Source organism: Triturus cristatus, chromosome 5_2 (genome assembly GCF_964204655.1).
Source record: "Triturus cristatus chromosome 5_2, aTriCri1.1, whole genome shotgun sequence".
NCBI lineage: Eukaryota > Metazoa > Chordata > Amphibia > Caudata > Salamandridae > Triturus > Triturus cristatus.
The window spans coordinates 488,419,114-488,440,941 of NC_140588.1; the positions used below are offsets into that span (position 1 = coordinate 488,419,114).

General features: G+C 43.3%; 1 protein-coding gene across 1 annotated transcript in view; it reads left to right on the forward strand.

The window, feature by feature from the left end:
- DPY19L1 (dpy-19 like C-mannosyltransferase 1) overlaps positions 1-21,828 on the forward strand; it is a 519,970-nt gene that overhangs the window by 252,620 nt on the left and 245,522 nt on the right. Inside the window, exon 11 of the mRNA XM_085607487.1 lies at positions 17,166-17,252. Coding sequence (XP_085463613.1) covers positions 17,166-17,252 — 87 coding nt within the window. The remainder of the gene's footprint in view (positions 1-17,165; positions 17,253-21,828) is intronic.

The following is a 21,828-nucleotide window of genomic DNA, read 5'->3' on the forward strand; positions in this document are numbered from 1 at the left end:
TAGGATTCTGATGTACACTACTTACTACAGACTCCTCACCTTTAGAAAATCCCCCAAGTGCCAGACTGGATCTGGATGTTTTCACAACAGTGCTCGCGCACACCACCAAGTGGCGCTGTGTAGCCCTGGGTTGGCCACATTCTACCCCGAAAGTGACTGAGCACAGTCACATATAAGTGCCAACACTGTGTACCAATATCAGTTCCTTTCTTTCTGCTCCTTTGAATGCCATTTTCATGAATTTTTCAAACAGAATTCTGCTGTGTGATTCCAGTGGGGATGTCTTCACCCAAGACTAGAGGTTTCAAACCACCCTTTGGCTGTCCTAAACAGATATTTGTGACTGACCCACATGACTTGTGCCTTTGGTGTTTTGGCTCCTGCACGGCTTCTTGTCTTTTGAGGAATGTCCTCTCATGCATCCGAAGGAGAATCTGGATAGTGAAGCAAAGTTGTACATCTCTGAACACCGAAAGAAGGCACGGAAATCTGTTCAATAAATCAAAGTCCAAATTGAAGTAGAAACACAAGAAGGCAAGTGGACTCATCCCCATTCCATCACTCTCTAGCTAAACAGATGTTTCAAGGGCTGTCACAGTGCCACTTAGTCTTGCTCCCATTCTCTGATTGTGGAGCCAGTCCCACAGTTAGTTGTGCGGGACCGGAAGTCCCTGGAACCCACCTGTCGGTTTGCAATGACCGGTGCTGATTCGTGTTCTGCCTCCAAGACCTGCATTGGTTCTTTCCTCATCAACTCTGATCCTGTCAGCCAGAGGAGGATCCTATGGAGACTACAGTGTCTGACCTCGATCCAAATTCATCTTGACCCCAACCGTGGTCGTACACTGATGTCACTCCAGCGCAGCCAGTTCCTGTACTCTCTGACTCAGACAAAGTCCTGCCTCTACATCAGAGCTGCCCCTAGTTGCTTCTACAGCTTTTCGGGTCTGACTCTGACCAGTATGCCGCCTTATGGAGATGATGGGGAGGATTTGACCTCACTTTATGATGGCAGTTTTGTATGGATTTGCAAGAGGCTAGTGGGATTTATACTTTACCCGATACAGGGTTAATTTACCCTGTTGGGCCTCACATGGATAAGAGTGGTTCTGTTGCAGTAGTCCTCAAACGTGCTGCTGACATCCTAGATTTATAACTTAAAGCAAAAGTTATTACCAGAGTTCTTCATTACAGAGCTTACTTCTGCCGTCCAAGGAAGCCCTAACTGATATGCCCTTATGCCCTGATTGGTACTTGGTGTAAACTTTGTTCTTGCTCACCAGTTAGCATTCTGGTGGCCAGGCGTCATAGGCAGGTACCTGATGACCTTTATTTTCCTCATTCAGCATCCTCTCCTGAGATTGATGATCCAGGCTTCAACCAGCAAAGGCAATCCTAATTTGTTCCCCATAACCTCCCCCCAACAGGGAGTCAAAAAGGATTAAGATGTTAATGAAATATTTGTTCTCTTTGCCCAGCGTAGCCCTAAAGTTGGTCAGTGGCATTTGCCTACTGGGCCGTTATTCACACTCCCTTTAGGATATGCATAGCGAGATCTTACCGGCAGACCTAGAAGCATTAAGGGCTTCTTTGGCTCAAACCATTCAAGGTAGTCAGAATGCAGCTAAATATGTGATTCACGCTGGTGTGGACACTACTGATTGCTTGATACAATCAGTCGGTACTAGTGTGGTGCTCCATCGGCACACGTGGATGAGATCCAAAGGCGTCTCTGGAGATGTACGAGCATCCCTCATTGATATGCCATTTGATAGTCCCTGCTTGTTTGGCAAAAAAGCTGATTCAAGTGCTTCAATGAAAGCTGTGTCAGAGACACTCTTTAGGCCTTTTGACCCTTGCAAGACAGTTAACTCTTCATTTTCGGTCCTTCCAAGGCTACTCCAGAGGGTTGACATGTTGAAAACACCAGTCGTCCCCTCCCCATACCTCCCCCCCCCTATCCCCCCGCTGAAGTCACCTTAACCCTTTATAGCCAGCGACATGGATCAGACAGACAATTTGCAGGTCAGCAGGGGCACCGACTTTCCAGTCCATCTCCTCTGCAACATCAGCCTACAAGCCGCATTATTTTGATCTTAGCGGCACACAACCATCCTGTGGGAAGTAGGATCAAAGATTTTCCCCCAGGATGCCAGTCCATCACATCTTACAGATGGGTCCTTCATATCTTCCAACAGGGCTGTGCACTTCCATTTCTTTCTGACCCTCCGCAGCTTCTGCCCACATCAGAGAGGCTGTCAGAGTGGCACGCATCTATCTTACTGCTAAAGGTGCAAGCCCTACTGTCCACAGGGGCCATTGAGTGGATGGTAGCAATAGGGATAGGTTATTACGTTGGCTATTTCCTCATGCAGAAGAAGGACGGAGGGCTTAGTTCGATTTTAGATCTTCACCCCGATTGCCTTCCTGCGGAATGAACAGTTTTAAATGCTCTTACTTAACTAGGTTATTTCTTCTCCACGTCAGAGGGATTGGATAGTAGATATGGACCAGCATGATGTGTACTTTTATGTGCCTGTCTTCCAGCCTCACAGACGTAATATGCGGTTCAAGATTGGCTTTGAGCTGTTTCAGTTTGCTGTGCTCCCCATCGGTCTTACAAGTGCCCCACGGGTGTTCATGAATGTGATGGCCATGCCTCTTCACTTCTTCAGAGGTTGGGGATACCAGTTTTCCCCTACCTCGATGACTGGCTGGTGAAGGTAAGCTTTTCACAGTAAGTCGTAGACCATCTCCATACGATGGGGAACCTCTTAGCCTTTGTTGGGGTTCACGATCAGCGAGCTGAAGTTGCACCTGACTCTTTCGGGGGGCTGCCATTAATTGGATCTGTCTAGGATACAGTCAGTTCAGAGCCTCCCTGGATACAGTTCAGTTCAAGGCCTTCCTTCAGCCTCAATGAGTCCAGGCTATTTGGGCTATGATCCTGATGTTTCATCCCTTCACCTGGATCTCAGTGAGAGCAGCTTTCAGACTTCTTGCACTCTTCACCTCCTGCATATTCCTGGATGACTATGCCATGTGTCATTTAAGGCTCTGTAATTGAATCTGAAGTTCAAGTGGGCCTAGCACTGAAGAAATATATCCAGCTCAATCTACATTATAGATGAGACAGCTCACAATCGCAGTTATGGCTGCTCAAACACAGTTGGTCCAGTGTCAGCCACTCCTCCCTTCCCCACCAACTGCTGACTCTTGTGAACAACATCTCACTATTGGCTTTCTGAGGCCATCTGCTGGAGGTGGAGATTCAAACCCAGCTCCATATCAATCTGTTATAGCTGTGTGCCATTTGTCTGGATCTGGCGGCCTTCCTGCCATCAATTTGGGTGAGACGGTTGCAGGTACCCAAGGACAGCACCACCTCCACCATGTGGTATTGCAACAAGCAGGACAGAGTTAGGTCCCGGTCTACCATTTTGTGGGCAATCGGACACTTCCCTGATCAACAACCACCTGATGGGTTGCTTGAATGCCAGAGCGGACAAGTTAAGCAGACGGCGTCCGACAGCTGGCATCTACATCCTCCTATAACACAGGGCATTTTCAACAGTGGGAAGAACCCAGTCTAGATACTTTTGCCGCTGCCGAGAATGCACAGTGTCAAAGATTTTGCACGTTAGAGTTTTTACAACAACCCTCACTAGGAATTGTATTCTGGCTAGAATGGTACATGGTACTACTGTATGCCTTACCTCACCCGCCTCTCTTTCCCTGAGTTCTAAAAAGGATCAGGAAAAGTGGGCCAAAGTCATCCTAGTGGCTCTGGTTCAAGCCAGGATAGGTTGGTTCACTGAACTTCTTGGCTGGTGCATCTGTCCTTAGAGCAGGCTTCCACTTCGAGAGGATCTTCCATCGCAGGAGCAGGGCAGTGTCCAACACCCAAACCTGTGCAATCTACACCTTTATACGTGGAGATTGAGCGGCAGAAGAGGACCCTGTAGAGGTGGATAGTCCTCTGCATTAGGAATTTCTTTACACTGGACAAGATTATGGAAGGTTGAAAAGCCCATTCCGCCAGAGCTAAAGCTGGTACCACTGCGTTGGCATGCTGCGGGCTGTCTGTCTTTCACATTTGCCAGGCTGCGACATAGGTGGCAGTGCATATATTCAAGAATCACCACTACCTTCACAGCCAGGCAGGCGGGAAGGACATTTTGTCCGCTCTGTCCTGCAGGACTATTTGGTCTGACTCCACCACACAACCCCTGCCAGCTTTGGTGTGTGTTCTGAGATGAGGAATCTGAGGCTAAAAATATCTATCTGAAGAACAAGCTACTTGTCTTTAGTAATGCTAGTTCTGGTAGTTACTCGATCTAATCACAGATTCATCAAAAGAACAAGTTACGTACATTCAATAATTCTCTTTTGGATGCTTTATCTTATCACAGATTCTTCACCACCCTCCCACCTTTCTATACAGTGGCCTCTTTTTAACATCTAAATAGGGCCCAAATTAGGAATCTGCACACAGGAATTAACAATTGTTCACGCTCTGTGTCTGAGAGTTCAGATAAAGATAACCAAGAAAGTGACGTCTGCGGGCACGGATGGTGCTTATATGCAGCTCCACTTCTTCCCTTCAGGGATATATGGAGCTGGCGTAAAGCCACGTGGTGCCACTTAGTGGTGCATGGGAGCATTGCTGGTAAATGTTTTTTGGATCCTGTTTGTAGACTGGTGACTATTCTAAGTTGATGAATCTGCAGTTAAATAGCATACCCATCAAAAGAAGTGTTACTGAAGGTAATTAACTTGTTCATTAACCCATTTAGTCAAGTAGCTGGGGCTTTTTCAGACATGTTAATTGTTTACCTAGCTTCAAAAGTAGGATATCCAATTAATGGCGAACATTAAGCATTGAGCAACTTCATTCTAGGATTGCTATCTGCAGAGTTTTGGGCTATTTATGCATAAATTATAGTGATGGCGAGTGTATCAGCTTATTATTTTTCCCCTATTTTTTATTTTCCTAAATGTTCATATTAATTTTACAGAAAATATGGGAATGAGGACAAGAGATCTGAATTAGGGGTATACAGTTTATGATTTACATGAAGAAATACATCTGATAAACTTGCTGGAACATAGATGACAAACGAGAGGTTATACTTTTTGTCAGTTGAACCACATAAAAAAAAATCTTTCCAAAGGGTCTTGTGTTTTTTTGTCTGTGGTAGGTTTTTACTTACACTTAAAACTTGGAATAGAAAGGTTAATGTGAATAACCCTGTAAAATCCAGTCAAAGTAGCCGTGACTCACTGCCGGTGAAGTAATTGAAAAAAAATTAGAGGAAGATATTTAGCATTGCCCAGAAGAAATACACTTTTTAAACAGGCACCAACACATATTTGTTAAAGTTAGGTCACCCAAAAAACACTTGGTTGATTTCTTTGTGAAAAATCTAAATATGGCAATTGTGTTACAAAAAGGGGATTTGGTTAACTTGATCTCTTGAGCCTTAAAACATGAATAAGTGAACTGATACAAACTGGTTTGAAAATGGAAATTGTCATACACATTTAGAATTGGTTACGCGACCATTCTTGGTGTTTGTGAAAAAAATGTTCTCCAGTTAGGCTACGTAGCTGCTTTGGCCTTTGAAAATATATTTGAGAAAGTCTTCTGAAGAATAGGTTTGTGGGTCCTGCACATTTTAGGAATTCAGTTAATCCCGATAAAGGTAAATCGGCTAGTGTTTGCAGTTTTACATAGGACTAACGTTTTAGTGCACATAAATGGTTAAAGGCAGAGTACGATAATAGACGCAGAAGATAATTTCAGTTTTTTATTTCTTTGCTTTACTCACCATGATCAAGGTTCCGAATCGCAATGGATAGTTGTAACGGCTGAAATAGTAATAATAGAGGTAGGACCAATAAAAGGAACATGTTGTAGAAAGATTAGAACCTTACACCTGCCGCTGGGGCCTGACACATGCAACAGGGGCTAAACGCAGGCACCTGCGGTGCAGGGGGGCCCACAACCCTTCAAGGGGCCCCCTAAGCTTCATGGGAGCCCCATTTAGTCAAAGGCCACTGTATAGCTGTCATATATGGGAGACTTAGGGCCCCCTAATCACATTCTGCTGAGGGGGGGCGGGGGGGGGGGAGGTGAGGGAGGGGCTTTATTTTGCATATTACGCCACTGACTTGCAGATGATCATAAGCAGTCTTGATACAAAAGGCAAGATAGGAGTGGCCAAAAAGAAATGGTAAATAACCTGGGGGGATTCTTCACATTTGAATGGAGATAGCAATAATAGGAAGGCCTGGGGCAAGAACCTCAGTAAAGAGGCATTATAAATCACTCCTCGAAAGTGTCTACTAAGGGATAGCCACGTGCTCTGAATGCAGCAAAACTACTTCTTCATAGTGACGGCAGGTTACAGGTGAATCCTGCCTGCACACTAGTACCAGTGAAATGCGATGGGATGGCAAGGAAAGCTCTGATATTCGTAAAGGATAGAGGACATTTAAAATCGGGCTTTCTATGTACTCTGAAGGATCTGGGGTTGTATATAAAAAATATATTGACGTTTTTTTTAATAGCGCTTTATACAACACGTCTGCAGTCAGTTGAAATTACATGTTAATTGGAATTGTAACCTCCAGAATCTCTTGTATGGAAATCTGGAAAGGAATGCCGATTCTCATAGATTAATTGCATAGAGAATCGTGATTTTATTAAAGACTAGGAGGCTATCATTATGCATTACTTCCTTTTATTCGCCACCTCTGCAGCACTTTAAAGAACTTAGAACACTGTAAAACATCACAACTCCAAAATAGAACTCCACAATCCCTCAAGATCCTGTTTTCCGCCATCTTCTTCCTCTTTTGTCTCTTCTTCTGCCATCCAAAACTTTCTCCTCTTCACAAAACTCCCAAACGAACACTGATATCCCGCAGACACAATCAGTTCTCTGTAACAAAACCAAAGGTTTAAACCTACTACTATACACATTCCATTTCTTCCTCCACTTATAAATATACAATGATAAACAAAAAAACCTTTTCTTTTCAATCCTCCAAACCCTAAACATAGGGCGGGAGGGAGGGATAATGATAGCCTCCTAGTCTTTAATAAAATCACGATTCTCTATGCAATTAATCTATGAGAATCGGCATTTTATGGCAAGACAGGAGGCTATCATTATGCATGTTCAAAGCCTACCAAAACTTTCCTAGCAACATGCTCAATGGGTTTAAAATAAAACTTTTTAAACACCTCTGCATTCGACCAATCTGCAGCTTTCATGATCTCATTCAAATTTTCTCCACTCACAAAAGCCTTACTTGCCATTGCACCTCTCACAGAATGAGCTGAAAAACAACTCAGATTAACACCTGACTCCTTCATCACCATCTTTACCCATCTAGCAATTGTAGCAGAAGAAACTGCCTTGAAAGGCTTAACATAAGAAATCAACCAATTGATCAACCCCTTCTCCTCTTAATTCTGCTACTCTACTCTCATACTCTTTTAGACACCTGACCACACAAACCTTCGGAAATTCATCCAAACTTGGATAAAAAACCGTACTAGACATTGTTTTTGTTCTCCTCCAAATCTCAAACATCACCCCTTGAGGTTGATAAAACCTACTGCTTACATCCAATGCCTTCACATCCGAAACTCTCTTAATAGATAATACACAAAGCAAACATGCCAATTTCCATGACAATTCTCTCAAACCTAGGTACCTATTTCCTGGCCAACTCTCAAAAAGTTTAAACACCAAATTCACATCCCAAACCGAAGCATACCTTGCCTTCGGTGGTCTCTTCAAACTTATCCCTTTCATAATCCTACAAACAACAGGACTCCTACCAATTGTTAAACCGTCAACCAACGAATGTCCTGCTGAAATCGCAGAACGACAACAGTTTATTGTTCTATAAGATAGTCCTTTCTCAAACATTTCCGCTAAATAATTCGCTACCATCATCTCATCTGCCTCCACGGGATCCAAATCCCTTTCCAAGCACCAACGTAACCAACCTGACCAAGCTCCTCTATATCTTCTCCTTGTGCCTGGCGCCCAAGACTCCTTGAGCAAATCAGAAGCTGTTCCCGAAAGCTCTGCGAATCTTGAAGATCCCCTGATATCTTCCATACTAGAAGGTTGAGCGAACCTTCCTGTACCAAAGGATGTTCCTCCCCGTTTTGACCTATTAACATCCCTAAATGTCCCTGAATTAAATAAGGTTCTTCCACAGCCATTTCCAGAACTGAAGGAAACCAAACCTGAGACGTCCACCATGGAGTTACCAAAACTATTTGAACCACCTGTTTCCTCACTTCCAACAACGTTCTTTGTATTATTGAAAAAGGCGGAAATGCATAAGCCTTCCTCCCTTTCCAATTCTGTTTGAACGCGTCCACAGCCAATGCCCCCGGATCCGGCCTCCAACTGAAGTACTCCTTTAACTGATAAGTTAGTCTGAAGGCAAACAGATCTAACTCCAGAGGACCAAACACTAATTGAATCTCCTGAAATATCTCTCTTTTCAACATCCAATCGCTGAAATCTACCAAATTCCTTGAATACCAATCCGCTACTACGTTTTCCTGACCTGGAAAATACTGTGCCTGTAAGCAAATCTTGTGTTCCATACAAAAATTCCAAATCTCCTGTGAAACCTCCGTCAACTTCTTTGATCGACTTCCTCCTAGCTTGTTTATATAAGTTACCGCTGTTATATTGTCCATCTTCAAAAGAACAGAGTTCCCTTGGAAGATACTCCTGAAACTCTGCAGAGCAAATTGCCCCGCTCGCATTTCCCAAAAATGTATATGTTCCCCTTTTTCCTTTAAACTCCATACTCCACCTGTCTCCTGACTCAAACACACAGCCCCCCAACCAAGATTGCTTGCATCTGTCTCCAAAACAAAATCTGGTCTTGTTCCAAAGATCGCCCGACCATTCCAAGCTGTCAAATTCTCCATCCACCAAATCAACTCTTTCCTTGCCTCCTCTGTCAACCGCAAACGATCTCCATACCATAAACCTTTTGCCAAACCCGAAGTCTTCAAACGTTGTAAAGTCCTGTAGTGTAAAGGACCTGGAAACACTGCCTGAATAGACGATGACAACAGACCTATGACTCTCGCAATTTCTCTCAAAGATACCACATCCTTTCGTAATAAGCTTTTTACCTCTTTGTGAATTTTCCTTATTTTCTTCTCCGGCAACAAAAGCATACAACTGATTGTATCCACAACAAATCCCAAAAATTCTATCTTTTGAGACGGAATCAACACCGATTTCTCCACATTTATTATAAAACCTAATGACTCCAAAAGTTTCATCACCATCTCCAATTGTTCCCTCAATTCTTTCACATTCTGATTCATGATCAACAGATCGTCTAAATAAATAATCATCCTGATTCCTCTTTCTCTTAAAAAACTCACCACTGCTCTCATCACCTTTGTAAAACACCAAGGAGCGGATGAAAGACCAAAAGGTAAACATACAAATTGAAAAATCCTCCCTTTCCATCTGAACTGGAGAAATTTCTGGTTCTTTATACTCATTGGAATTGAAAAATACGCATCCTTTAGATCTAGCTTTACCATCCAATCTAGATCTTGCAACAAATCTCTTAACAGATGAATTCCCTCCATCTTAAAATGCCTGTATACCACAAAACGATTGAGGTTCCTCAAATTGATTACTGGTCTCCAACCCTTTTCCTTTTTTTCCACTAGAAACAAAGTACTCACAAAACCTATCTCCTCTTCTCCTACTTCTACAACCGCCCCCTTCAACAACATACTCTCTATTTCTTCCCAGACTATTTTCTCTTGACTCCTTTTGAAACACAACTCTCTCGGTTCCTTCTTTTGAAATGGTGCATTCTCGAATTCTATCTCGTACCCTGTTACTGCTCTCAGAACCCATGGGTCCCTCGTAATTTTCCTCCAATTCTTTACAAATCCTTTCAACCTTCCTCCCACCTTTTCCTGGATAGAACCAGTACAAATCCTCATATTCAAGCTTACCTGTACCTTGGCCTGAGAACTGTCCTCTACCTCTTGTTCCCCTCGAGCGGAAACCTCTTCCTCTTTGTGGAAAGAAGCTGTATTGATTTTGTTGCTGCCCTCTTCCTCCTCTCCAATATCCATAGTGGGACCTATAATAGCTTCGGCCGAAAGATTGTCCCCTTCTTCCAGCCCTGCCATAAAAACTATTCGATGTATTTCCACTGAAAACCTTCCTCATATTTGTTTGAACCTTATCAAGTGAAGTGAAAGTATTTACAAACTTTCCTAGCTCCTTCACCGCACCATCCCCAAATAATAAACCTTTTGGGTTCTCACATGTATCTTTCTTTGCAAAATCGCCCAATTTAGGGCTTATTTTAAACAATACTGCTTTTTTCCTTTCTTCAATAATACCTGCATTTGCATTGCCAATAAAACATATTGCTCTCTGGCACCATCCTCTTAATAGAGCCATATCTACATCCTTTCCTTTCAAATATGCCTCCTCCACCATATCAAATATCCTCGCTACTGGTCCGAGTATATCCAAAATCTTATCTTCGCACTGCTTCAGTGCCCTTTCCAATCCTTTTCTTGGATCTCTTCCCATTTTAAACATATAAGTTATAATGTCTGGATCCAAATTTGGTGTTAAGGCATCTCTTTCACCAATTACTGGCCGAGAACACTCAGCTCTCATTATGTTTCTTTCTCCTTTCTCTATATGCCTTCTTATCCAATGCTGAATATATTCAGAAACATGTTTCATAGGCCACCATTCTGACCCCCTTGGATGTCTTACATCCTTTGGATCAAATAGTTTTCTTCCAAAAGGATCAACTACCTTTTTATCCTCTCTTTTACTCGCTGAATCACTTTCTATTTCATCCTCCATCTTCTGTGTAATTTAAATCCAGGATATATTCATCCAGATCACTCTTATCTGCAGAATAATCATGCTCATTCTCTTTGTTACTCTGAACATTTTTCTTTTTTGAGCCGCTTTGGACTCCACTCCCACTTGCACCGTCTTCAAGATGCCTTCTCTTTTCCTTTCTTTTTCCACTCACATCTACCAATACTCCATCCTCATCCATCGAGAAAAATTCCTCCTCCTCAATATTATGAACCCTCTTCATACCTGACAAAGCTGAACCAACTGCCTCTTTCACTAACTTTCTTATTTCCTCTGATAACATTCCTCCTGTCTCACCTGATTTCTCTTCCACTGACATACTGTCAAAAAATACTCTCTTCCTACTATCACCACACTAAACACTGCCTTCACCTTCTCTCTCACAAAAAACCGTTGCTAAGAAACACTCTATTAACAAGCCCAACCTTCCTGAAAAAAATGGCACAACCGTTTATCCTTTTAAAACTAGAACGCTAACTCTCATTATTTCCTCTCTTCCTTATTCTGTTCTAAACATTCTTTCTTTAATTCATTTAAATTATATTTCCCCCTTGCTTTAATTATCCTTTTAATGCTCCATTTCTTATTTTTCTCCTTCTCCTTCTAATTTCATTCGTTTCCTGTACAAGAAGACGCGCCCGCGTGTGCTCAAGCACTCGCGCTCGCGCGCACCTTCATTTCCGTCATGGCTTCCTCACGCGAAGGATCCCTCGCTCGCGCTGCCTTTCAAACACGCGTCTCGCGCCTCTAACGGTAATGTTTTAAAATACTCTCCTCTGCCTGTAATTAATTTCGCCGCTATTTCCAGTCAAATCCTTCTTTATTTAACCAAATTCAACTCCCTTTCTCTACTTAAAGCGTCTTCCTTTCACCTATTCTCCGCCCGTTTTTTTAATAAAACGCCAGAAATAAAACATTTCCATAAATACAAATCTCCCCTCATATTAGTCCATAAATTGGACTTTAAAAGACATATAATCCATTAACTTAACAATACTTTTACTTTAATATTATAATCGCACAAAAAATGTATAATTATCTGCTCCAGAAGCAGCAAACAAAAGAGGAAGAAGATGGCGGAAAACAGGATCTTGAGGGATTGTGGAGTTCTATTTTGGAGTTGTGATGTTTTACAGTGTTCTAAGTTCTTTAAAGTGCTGCAGAGGTTGCGAATAAAAGGAAGTAATGCATAATGATAGCCTCCTGTCTTGCCATAAAATGTAAACGGATAAAAATGAAACCTAGAGTACATTAAAACACATTTGACACATATATGGTGAAGTACAGGTTGATATCACCTAAGATACACAAAGAAAGCTAGTAGATAATTCTATGTGACACGCCTATGGTCTGACCCATAGCAAAAATAAAAAACGTATGGAGGACTACAGATTGTTTTGATCATTTCCAAATCCACCAATTTATATTCCTCGTTTGGTTTATATTTGTTCCAGATGAACAGGAATTTTCATTCAGTAGCCCAATTCTGAGGGCTGAAGTTAAGACATGGATTTTTGATTTACTAACTGGTCTGGTCTGAAAGTATCATATTATTGTATTATTAATATGTTGCTTCTTGCTGTAATGAGCTGTGATAATGAATGCGATTCATTGATAACAACTCAGGGAAAAATTACTCAACTATGTGAAGCAGAAAGAGGCAGGGGGAAATGCATTTGGACGTGAGTGGAGGATTTTAAGGCTTCCATAATTAGCTTTCATTAATGTGAGTCTTAGTATATTAATGAATGTCTACATTTTAAAATATTTTATCTTCGGCAGTGGTCACTGAAGCATCACTTCATGAGTGAGGGCCAGACTCGGTGCTTTTTGTTCCACTTGTTGCTTGAGAGCTGACTTTGTGCGTTCTTTCTCTAACACACAGTCTTTTTTGTCTCTCATACATACGCGCACACACACTTTCTCACTCTGTCTGCCATTGCCCAGTAGATTCCTCATAAAACAATACGTGTAATCCGTTGTCTGTAGTACCAGCTGCTAATCTAGATACATTTCTAGAATAAAGTGCGTGCAAAATGCTCTCAAACTGAGTGTAACCAAAGAGGATCAAGAAATAATTTTTTTTTAGAACTTTATTCTAGAAATGTATCTAGATTTAGCAGCTGGAACTACAGACCATGGATTACATGTATTGTTATATGATAAATAGAATAGGGGTATTTAATCCGTGTTGAGTCTAAAAATTCCCTCAGACCCCTTATGGTGTGTTTTTGTTTCAGTAGATTCCTCAGCCATTGTTTAATTGTAACTGTCATTCTTCTAGATTAATAATACAAACTATAAGACCTGGAGATATCAAGCACTATATCACAATACATGGGATTGGGAGAGGGGCAATATAAACAATTATTATACCCTCAGAGGTAGTTCATGTCATGAACTATCAATACCAACCCAAGTGCTTCCAAATTTGACATTTAAAACAACCCGACATGTGCAGAACAATCCAACAAAAGCATAAGTCAGAAAAAATGTGTGGAGAATGAGAAAGCATCTCACGTGCGCAACACCAGAGGAGCTGCTGGCTGGTACTCGCCAGTGTGCTCACGAGTTTCTCATCATCGATGACTTTCTCATGAAAAGAATGTGAAAGGGGATTGTGTAACAAAATTGTATGAAAAGAATTTTTACACCAAGAGAGGTCTATTAGGCAGCCCAAAAAAAACCAAAAGAAAAATTCTTGGAAAAAAAGACCCGTGTGGTCTTACAGATAAGATTAGGTATGACCCACGTATATATTTTGACCCGTTTTATTCCACTCTGTGAGTCACCTCAAGGTTAAAAACACGGTCATGTTCAAAAACCAATGTGGTTTTTGAACATGACCGTGTTTTTAACCTTGGGGTGACTCACAGAGTGGAATAAAACGGGTCAAAATATATACGTGGGTCATACCTAATCTTATCTGTAAGACCACACGGGTCTTTTTTTCCAAGAATTTTTCTTTTGTTTTTTTTTGGGCTGCCTAATAGACCTCTCTTGGTGTAAAAATTCTTTTCATACAATTTTGTTACACAATCCCCTTTCACATTCTTTTCATGAGAAAGTCATCGATGATGAGAAACTCGTGAGCACACTGGCGAGTACCAGCCAGCAGCTCCTCTGGTGTTGCGCACGTGAGATGCTTTCTCATTCTCCACACATTTTTTCTGACTTATGCTTTTGTTGGATTGTTCTGCACATGTCGGGTTGTTTTAAATGTCAAATTTGGAAGCACTTGGGTTGGTATTGATAGTTCATGACATGAACTACCTCTGAGGGTATAATAATTGTTTATATTGCCCCTCTCCCAATCCCATGTATTGTGATATAGTGCTTGATATCTCCAGGTCTTATAGTTTGTATTATTGATTGAGTGGAGGGTGGCCTGGGCGATTTTCCCTCTTAAACTCCTTTTTTGAGTATATTCTTCTAGATTAGACAACTTTTTTATGGCTAGGAAGAAAATGGAGAAAGTAGTCAGATCACGCAGCAATGCTTTGAAAAATTGAGCTGAAGGAGGTGGACAGTTAATAGAAGGATCTTGCTGCAGGTAGAGATAGCGGCAAAGCTTTTGCGTGATAAAGATGAGTTTTTTTTTTATTGGAATATAACATCTGCACCAATGCATGTAGTCTGGGCTACGTATAAGGCCTGGATAAGGGGGAATCTAAAAAATCTATCAGTTAATTGGGCGAGGGAAGAAAACGCCGAATTTCTGCGATTAGAAAAAAAGATGGCGAAAGTAGAGGATGTGTTAAAAACAGACTTATTGAGCAAGGAGGAAAGGAAGGAGAAGTCAGTAGTACTTGAGGAACTACAATTAAAGTTTAGAGTTCAGTTAGAGGAGAAGGTGTTACTGCAGTGGGAAGTTACTAGAACCAGAGATATTGTGCATGGGGAATGTTGTGGGAACTTGCAAGCGTGGAAATTAAGGCTGGAAAATAATCCGAATTTCATTAGGAAGATCATTGAGGAGGATAAAAGGATTACAACTGAAGGGAGTAGTAAGATCAGAGCTGCTTTTAATGCATTTGTTCAGGAATTATATAAAGAACATGTTGTAAGAAATAAAGAATTGGAACTTTGGCTTCAAGGAAAACATCTCTGAAAATTGTCCTATGATCCAAAACAATATCTGTGTCAAGAAATTTCTGGCAGCGAAATCTGGGCAGTAATGAGAAAGTTAAAAAGAGGAAAGGCCGCAGGGCCAGATGGGATCCCAAGTGAACTTTATTCCACAATTGCGGATAGGATTATCCCAGTCTAGATTATTTTGTTTTACACTATATTGTTAGATGGTATGCCAGTCCCAGAGTCATGGAATGAAGCAGTAATCTCGCTTATTCCAAAGCCTGGTAAGAATTTGTTACAGTGCCAATCCTTCTGCCCAGTTTCAATACTCACTTGTGACTGTAACTGTCATTCTTGACATCTGGTGTATCACCCCCCTAGTATGCTGCCAATTTAGCATTGAAGCAGTCAGACAAGTCTCCACATGAAATGGTGCACTTTTACCCTAATGTTGTTGTGGTCTTAAAGGCCCTGCAGCCTCATCCATTCCCTGCAGCTGCTCTCCACAGTGCTCAATTGGCTGCAGCCTTCTCTTCCCACTAAGAAGTGTGGTGCCTAGTTGTGCATCAAAGAGCTACTCCTGCTCACTCTCCGTCTCTCACTATGAATATGGTTACCCACTAGGGATGCTGTTGTACTTCCAAACTGCCTTTGGTGTGGAGGGACACGTCTTTTTGGCAGGCTGGTCGCTATTATGCTTGTTCTTCACAGGACATCTTCCTTCGCCTGTGAAAAACACTTCCGGGTTCCATACCAATTTATCTTTTATAGTCACAGCTGCAGGCTGACATAAATGCAGCTAGTTGCACAGCCAAGTTTCGCCCCATCACTAAAAATCCATGATTTGTTGACACCAAAAAGGATAGGTCCATGCACCTGTGACCTCTAGCTCTTAATGGGTGTCGAGATGGTCAAGATAACAAGCACCCTCTCAACAGCTGTGAGACAAGAGCAGGCCTTAGGAGGCCAGTAGGACCAGATTTAATACCTAATAAAAAGTTATCACATTCAGCTGTCGTCCATGTGGCCAAATTTGCGTATTGTGATATCTAGTACGTGTAGAGCAACCTCTAACAAGTGGGGCAACTGCAGAACGGCCTCTTAACTTCAACTTTGTTATCCTCTGCTGGAGAAGATGCACTACTTTGTACGCAGATAAGCAATGCTTGGCTTCAAGTGTAGCAATGGAGCCTTCTAGATGGAAAGGAGCTTTCCTACCTCTACACCAGCCAAAGACCTGTCACAGTCCTGTGATGGTGCTCGCGGCTGTTGAAGACTTGACGATGCAGGGTTAAGGGTTCCTCTTCCCAGTAACCACTTCCATGGATGGGTCTGTCCTGTAATCCTGTAGTCTGCCCATAGTTTCCCCCCCCCTGCACCCAGCCATACAGTACAAGGCTCACTGCAGGGTGCCTACACTTTGTTGAGGATCTGTGGAGACCGTTGGGCCAGGAAAGGAATAGCACCATCAGCGTTTAACCAACCAGTCCCAGTTAGTACATATTTTAGTGGCTGTAAAGCTAGCTCTTGAGACTGCATCCTGGGATGTATCACCTCAGACCCCTGAGGTAAGAAATCCGCCAATGGGGCTGATGCATTCTGCAATCGCTGCCTCTATTTGCTAGGTCATATGTGCATATTATGTCCTAGACCATTAACTTGCTTTCTGTCTGAGAACATTGATATACATGCTGGCTGTTACCATTCATCTTTTGTCTGATATTGTAAAATTTCTATGGCATTACGGTTTAGATAAACCAAATGAGTTATTTTTTATTAAAGGAAAAATGACATGATACCAAAATACACACGTTGTCGATATTTCTGTTACTTGTTTCTCTATAGGGTATCAACTTGATGTTTGTTAATAAATTGTTAAATAATTACATTTTCAATCGCAAAGCAACCTAACACATTTGTGACTTTGTAGGCATGAGGCAATACAACAGCCAGTGGGACAGAAAAAGCTGCCTTTTATGCCTTGCAGCAGGTCAGATGGCTTTAATGCGCTTTGTAAAAAGTTGGAACACTTTGCTTGCCTTTGCCAAAGCAAAGTGTCTAACTTTGCACGAATTAGCTTGCATGAATTTTCCATTTGCTCTACCCTAAAATTGGGTTATGTCTGCATTTCAATTAATTATCGTTCTTTCTGTTTTTTAGGCGTCTCTTTCGCTATCCTGGATTTTAATGTTTGGAAATTCCATGCTGCTGACATCATATTATTCCTATTGTTTAGCAATCTGCTGGGTGAGTAGTGTTGCACAGAGTATTATTTGCAGAAACAGAATTCGATGCTCATCTTACCTAACCATTTCATAGTTTGTAAACTGCTAATCCTACTTGCTTCGCAGTTTGGAGGCCAGTAAGAAATCATTCGCAAAGTGGTTACAAAGATTTCATATGCGATGTACTCTTATCAGTTGTATTTGTATTTTCAATTGTGGGTACTGTATGACATAATTGAGATAAAAAACTGCTGTTCATAATTTGAATGCTACAAAACAGTGGCTCGCAAACATATAGTAGAGCCAATGTAAATTTGCATGCTTCCATTTCCTTGTACATCTTTGAATGCTTCACAATGATGTTAGTCATTTATGAGGTTTTATTATTACTTAAGTATTTATTAACGCTTAACATTACAACATATCTGATTGAATATATTTGTACTACAAGGAACCATATGGGTCTAAGTGTCTTTAATTATCTTGATATTCTCACGGTGGAATATGAAGAGAAAAAAAACATAAATAATATCAAGCATGGTGTAAAGGCAAATAATCACATAATTCCGTTGCAGAGCAGTGTGATGCTACACCTCCATTTCTAAGTGGCATCCATATCGAGGCATTATGTAATTGCGTTCAGACTGATTAGTGAATCCACTGGCAGGTCTCTGTCCACATATGGGTACTAGCTGGACTGGAGGTAATAGGTCTCCCTTACCAAGGTGAGTCTTAACAGTAGATAATATGTGAACCCTATGTAACAATCGGACCTCTTTTTATGATGGCAGACCTGAACTATGTTAGTAGGTAATTAAGGATCTTTGGTTGGGGGGGTGTAAGGAAGGGAGGAGGGAGATCCAGTTTAGTAAGAGGATATATTCCCATTTTAATGGGGAATAGCAATTAACATTAATGAGTGTTGAACCCATAAAGCTCTTACAACTTTGAAAATATTACCTCCTTGAATGTAGCCCATGAATCTATACACCATGTATATTTAAATTTTGTATACAGTATCTAGAGTGAATCCCTGAGTACTACTGCTCTGTAGTATTTGCACGGGTCAGGTTCCCTTCTGAAATATAGTTCTGCCCTGTTCATTTTCAATTGGTTTATTATTTGAGGCGGATATCTGCCAAGGCCGTTTTCCAAATGAACCTAGGTCTGCCCCCTGAACATCTGTTCCCTGTGCTCCTCATTCCAATTTTTTTTAAAAAAAACCTTTATTCAGTAAATCCAGAACACAGCTATTCAGCCGACAGCCCGGAGGTTCGGCAGCTTAAGTTAAGCAACACAGAAAAGCGTTCGCACTGCACTGAAAGGAGAATCAGAAAAGGTTCAGTTTTAAATAAACACAAACACAAACCAAACACTAGCAAGGCGATAAGCTTCGAATGCACATGATGGGTGCCCATCAGGGGGAGCTAGTCCCATTTCGTCCACCAGAAACAACGCTATAATGAGAGGAGGGAGGGGGAAAGCAGAGACTCATAAAAGGCAATCAGTCATCAACAATAAATACATAGCCGGAAAGAATGTCAAGGGGAAAGTTGCTCCTCAGGCGGATCCGGATCAGGGGGCAGACATATGTCCCCCCTGTAGTGGTTCCATCGCCCCCATACTGCATGCCATTTCCGCGGGCGCCCTCTAGCACAATACACTGTCTTTTCCCTGAGCATGCTCCAATCCATATTTTCCTTCCACGCTGCCAGCGCAGGAGGCCCAGCAGAGCCCCACAGGCGCGCGATGTCCCGCTTAGCCACCATGTTCCCCAGGGTCACCCACTGAGTCTGTGCGTCATCAAGATCGGTAGGACCCCAGACGTTCAAGAGACAACACCGCACCTCCGGCTGCATGACAATGCCCGTCACCTCCCCCATCACTGCATGAACTTGCCTCCAAAATTCCACGATCACGCCGCATTCCCAGATGATATGTAAGAAGGTACCCACCATGCCATAGCCTCGCTTACATAAACCCTCCTCAGAGAAACCCATACGGACCAACCTAGGACCTGTCACGTAGACTCGATGGAGTATTTTAAGCTGCACCAGCCGCAGACGCGACGGAATCGCAACCTCCCTAGGAGAAGAAACTGCATATTGCCAATCTTCGTCATCCAGTTCGAGGCCATCCCTAGTCCATTGATCCCGCAACCCCCGAAGAAGGTCTGCCCCGACATTAATCAGCTTCTTATAGATGAGAGAGATCGCGTTCTCCGGCATATGGCCATCCAGAATTCTGTCCTCCAACGGAGAGGACGCAGGCACCTTCTCACCTTCCACGAGGACCGACCGCAAGGCGTGACGCACCTGGACATAGCGGAAAAACTCAGTGCTCCCCAGCTCATACTCCTTCTGCAGCTCCTCAAAGGACTTCACCCTGCCCTGAGCCAGCAAGTCTCCGACCCTGGAGATACCGATCAAATCCCATTTCTCGAACCCTTTTTTATACCAAAGCTTCCCCAGGATATCAGAATCAAACAACGGGGTAGCGAGGGTAAGCCTGCCCCCCCAACCCAGGGAGTCCGTCGCCAACTTCCACACCCGCACCGCCACCCCAGTGGGCCCCGTAAGGGACGAGTCCAACGACTTCGAGTACAAAGCCCTGTGGTAATTACCGCCACGCAGTAACCACAGATCCATGGCATAGCCGGGGCTCAACGCCGAGCCATAGACACCATGATTAATCGCGCACAACTGGGTGGCCCAGTAGTATCTTCGAATGTCCGGAAGCGCAATACCACCGTCGTACCACGGGAGCGTCAGCTTAGCGATCGCTATGCGCGGTCGCCCGTCCCACAATAGTGAACGCTGGAGGCTCTCGACCTCTCGAAAGTAACTAGTCGGGACCCACTCAAGGGTATTCTGCAAGGCATAGAGGAAACGGGGAAGAGACATCATTTTAAACAACGCGGCGCGCCCGAGGAGGGAGAGCGGCAACCGCCGCCAGCCCGCCACATCCCGCCGCAGGCGCGCCAGGGGGGGGAGCAGATTCTTCTCATATCGCAAGATGGAGTCAGTGGAGATGTAAATCCCTAGATACCGGAAGCCCTGCTGGGCGATCTGAATCGAACAGTTTCGGGGGACAGGCGGAACATCGCCACACAAAACATACAGATATGACTTTCCCCAATTGATAACAAGGCCCGAGTTCCTACCAAAAGAAGTCAAGACGTCGCAAACCACTATGAGAGACTTCTGGGGCGAGGCGAGGTATAATAGGATATCGTCGGCGTAAAGTGAGATACGGTCCTCGTGGTCGGGCGACCATCGAAGCCCACGTATACTCGGATGCCATCGTATCCACGCCGCCAGCGGTTCAAGAGCAAGGGCGAACAACAAAGGCGACAGGGGGCAACCCTGCCGGGTGCCCCTCCCAAGCTTGAACGGCCTGGACGCCCTCCCGTTTACCACAACACTAGCAAGGGGATCCTCGTAAAGCAACCTCACCCAGTCCACAAAACCAGGCCCGAAGCCGAACTTGGCTAGCACAGCCCACAGGTATGCCCACTCCACCGTATCAAACGCCATCGTGGCGTCAAGAGACGCCACAATAGCCGGCTCCCGCAACGTGCCCGCCCTAGCAATCACCCCATGGAGACACCTAAGGTTTAATGCAGTGTTACGATGCGGGATGAAGCCCGATTGGTCCGGGTGGATCAAATCCTCAAGCACCCGGACCAAGCGGTTCACCAGGATCTTAGCAAGGATTTTCGGCTCAGCGTTAAGAAGCGATATCGGCCGATAGGAACTACACTTGTCCCGAGGCTTACCGTCCTTATGTATCACCACTATGGTTGCCAGTCGTTGATCAAGCGGCAAAGACCCATTCACCCGCGCCTCCACGAACATGGCGCGCAGGTGAGGAGCGACCTTATCCGGACAAAGCTTATACAATTCAATAGGCAAACCATTCGGACCGGAGGCCTTACCCGAGTTCAACGCCCGAATAGCACCCGCTACTTCATCAACCGTTATATCACCATCTAGGTCGTCCCTATCTACGTCAGAGAGGCAGGGCAGAGCAATATCACGCAAAAGGTCACACGAGTCCGCAGTCGGCCTATCCGAAACCGAGGTGTATACTACGCGGAAATAATCCGAGAAACGCTGGACTATACCTTCGGGGTCAGTAACAACCTCTCCCTCCTCCATCGTTAACTCCGGCACCACTCTATTGACCCGCTCTTTTTTGTCCAACCAAGCTAGCAGTTTCCCGGCCTTATCCCCAACATCATACAGACGGCCTCATTCCAATTTTTAAAAAAAAAAATAATTGGTGATATTGCCGAACTATCACATGGTTATTGTTATGACTTTGTAATCAAGGCCCCGTTTGTTGTTGAATATTTGTCATTGTTTATGCATATGTAGGATTTTTCCTTCCTCCCTCTAAATTTAGCCTGATTTGCTCTTCCTTTTGCAGGGTTTAAGTCTGCATTCTGTGTGAGTTCATTATTGCTAATTCTTACTTGACCTGTGTTTTCCATTTACTGGTATTTGCCAATGAATAAGTGTGTGATGCAAGCAACATTGCTTGCACCTGAGACAGATACAACATCCAGTCCCTTTGCAAGCAGTAAACTTAATTTT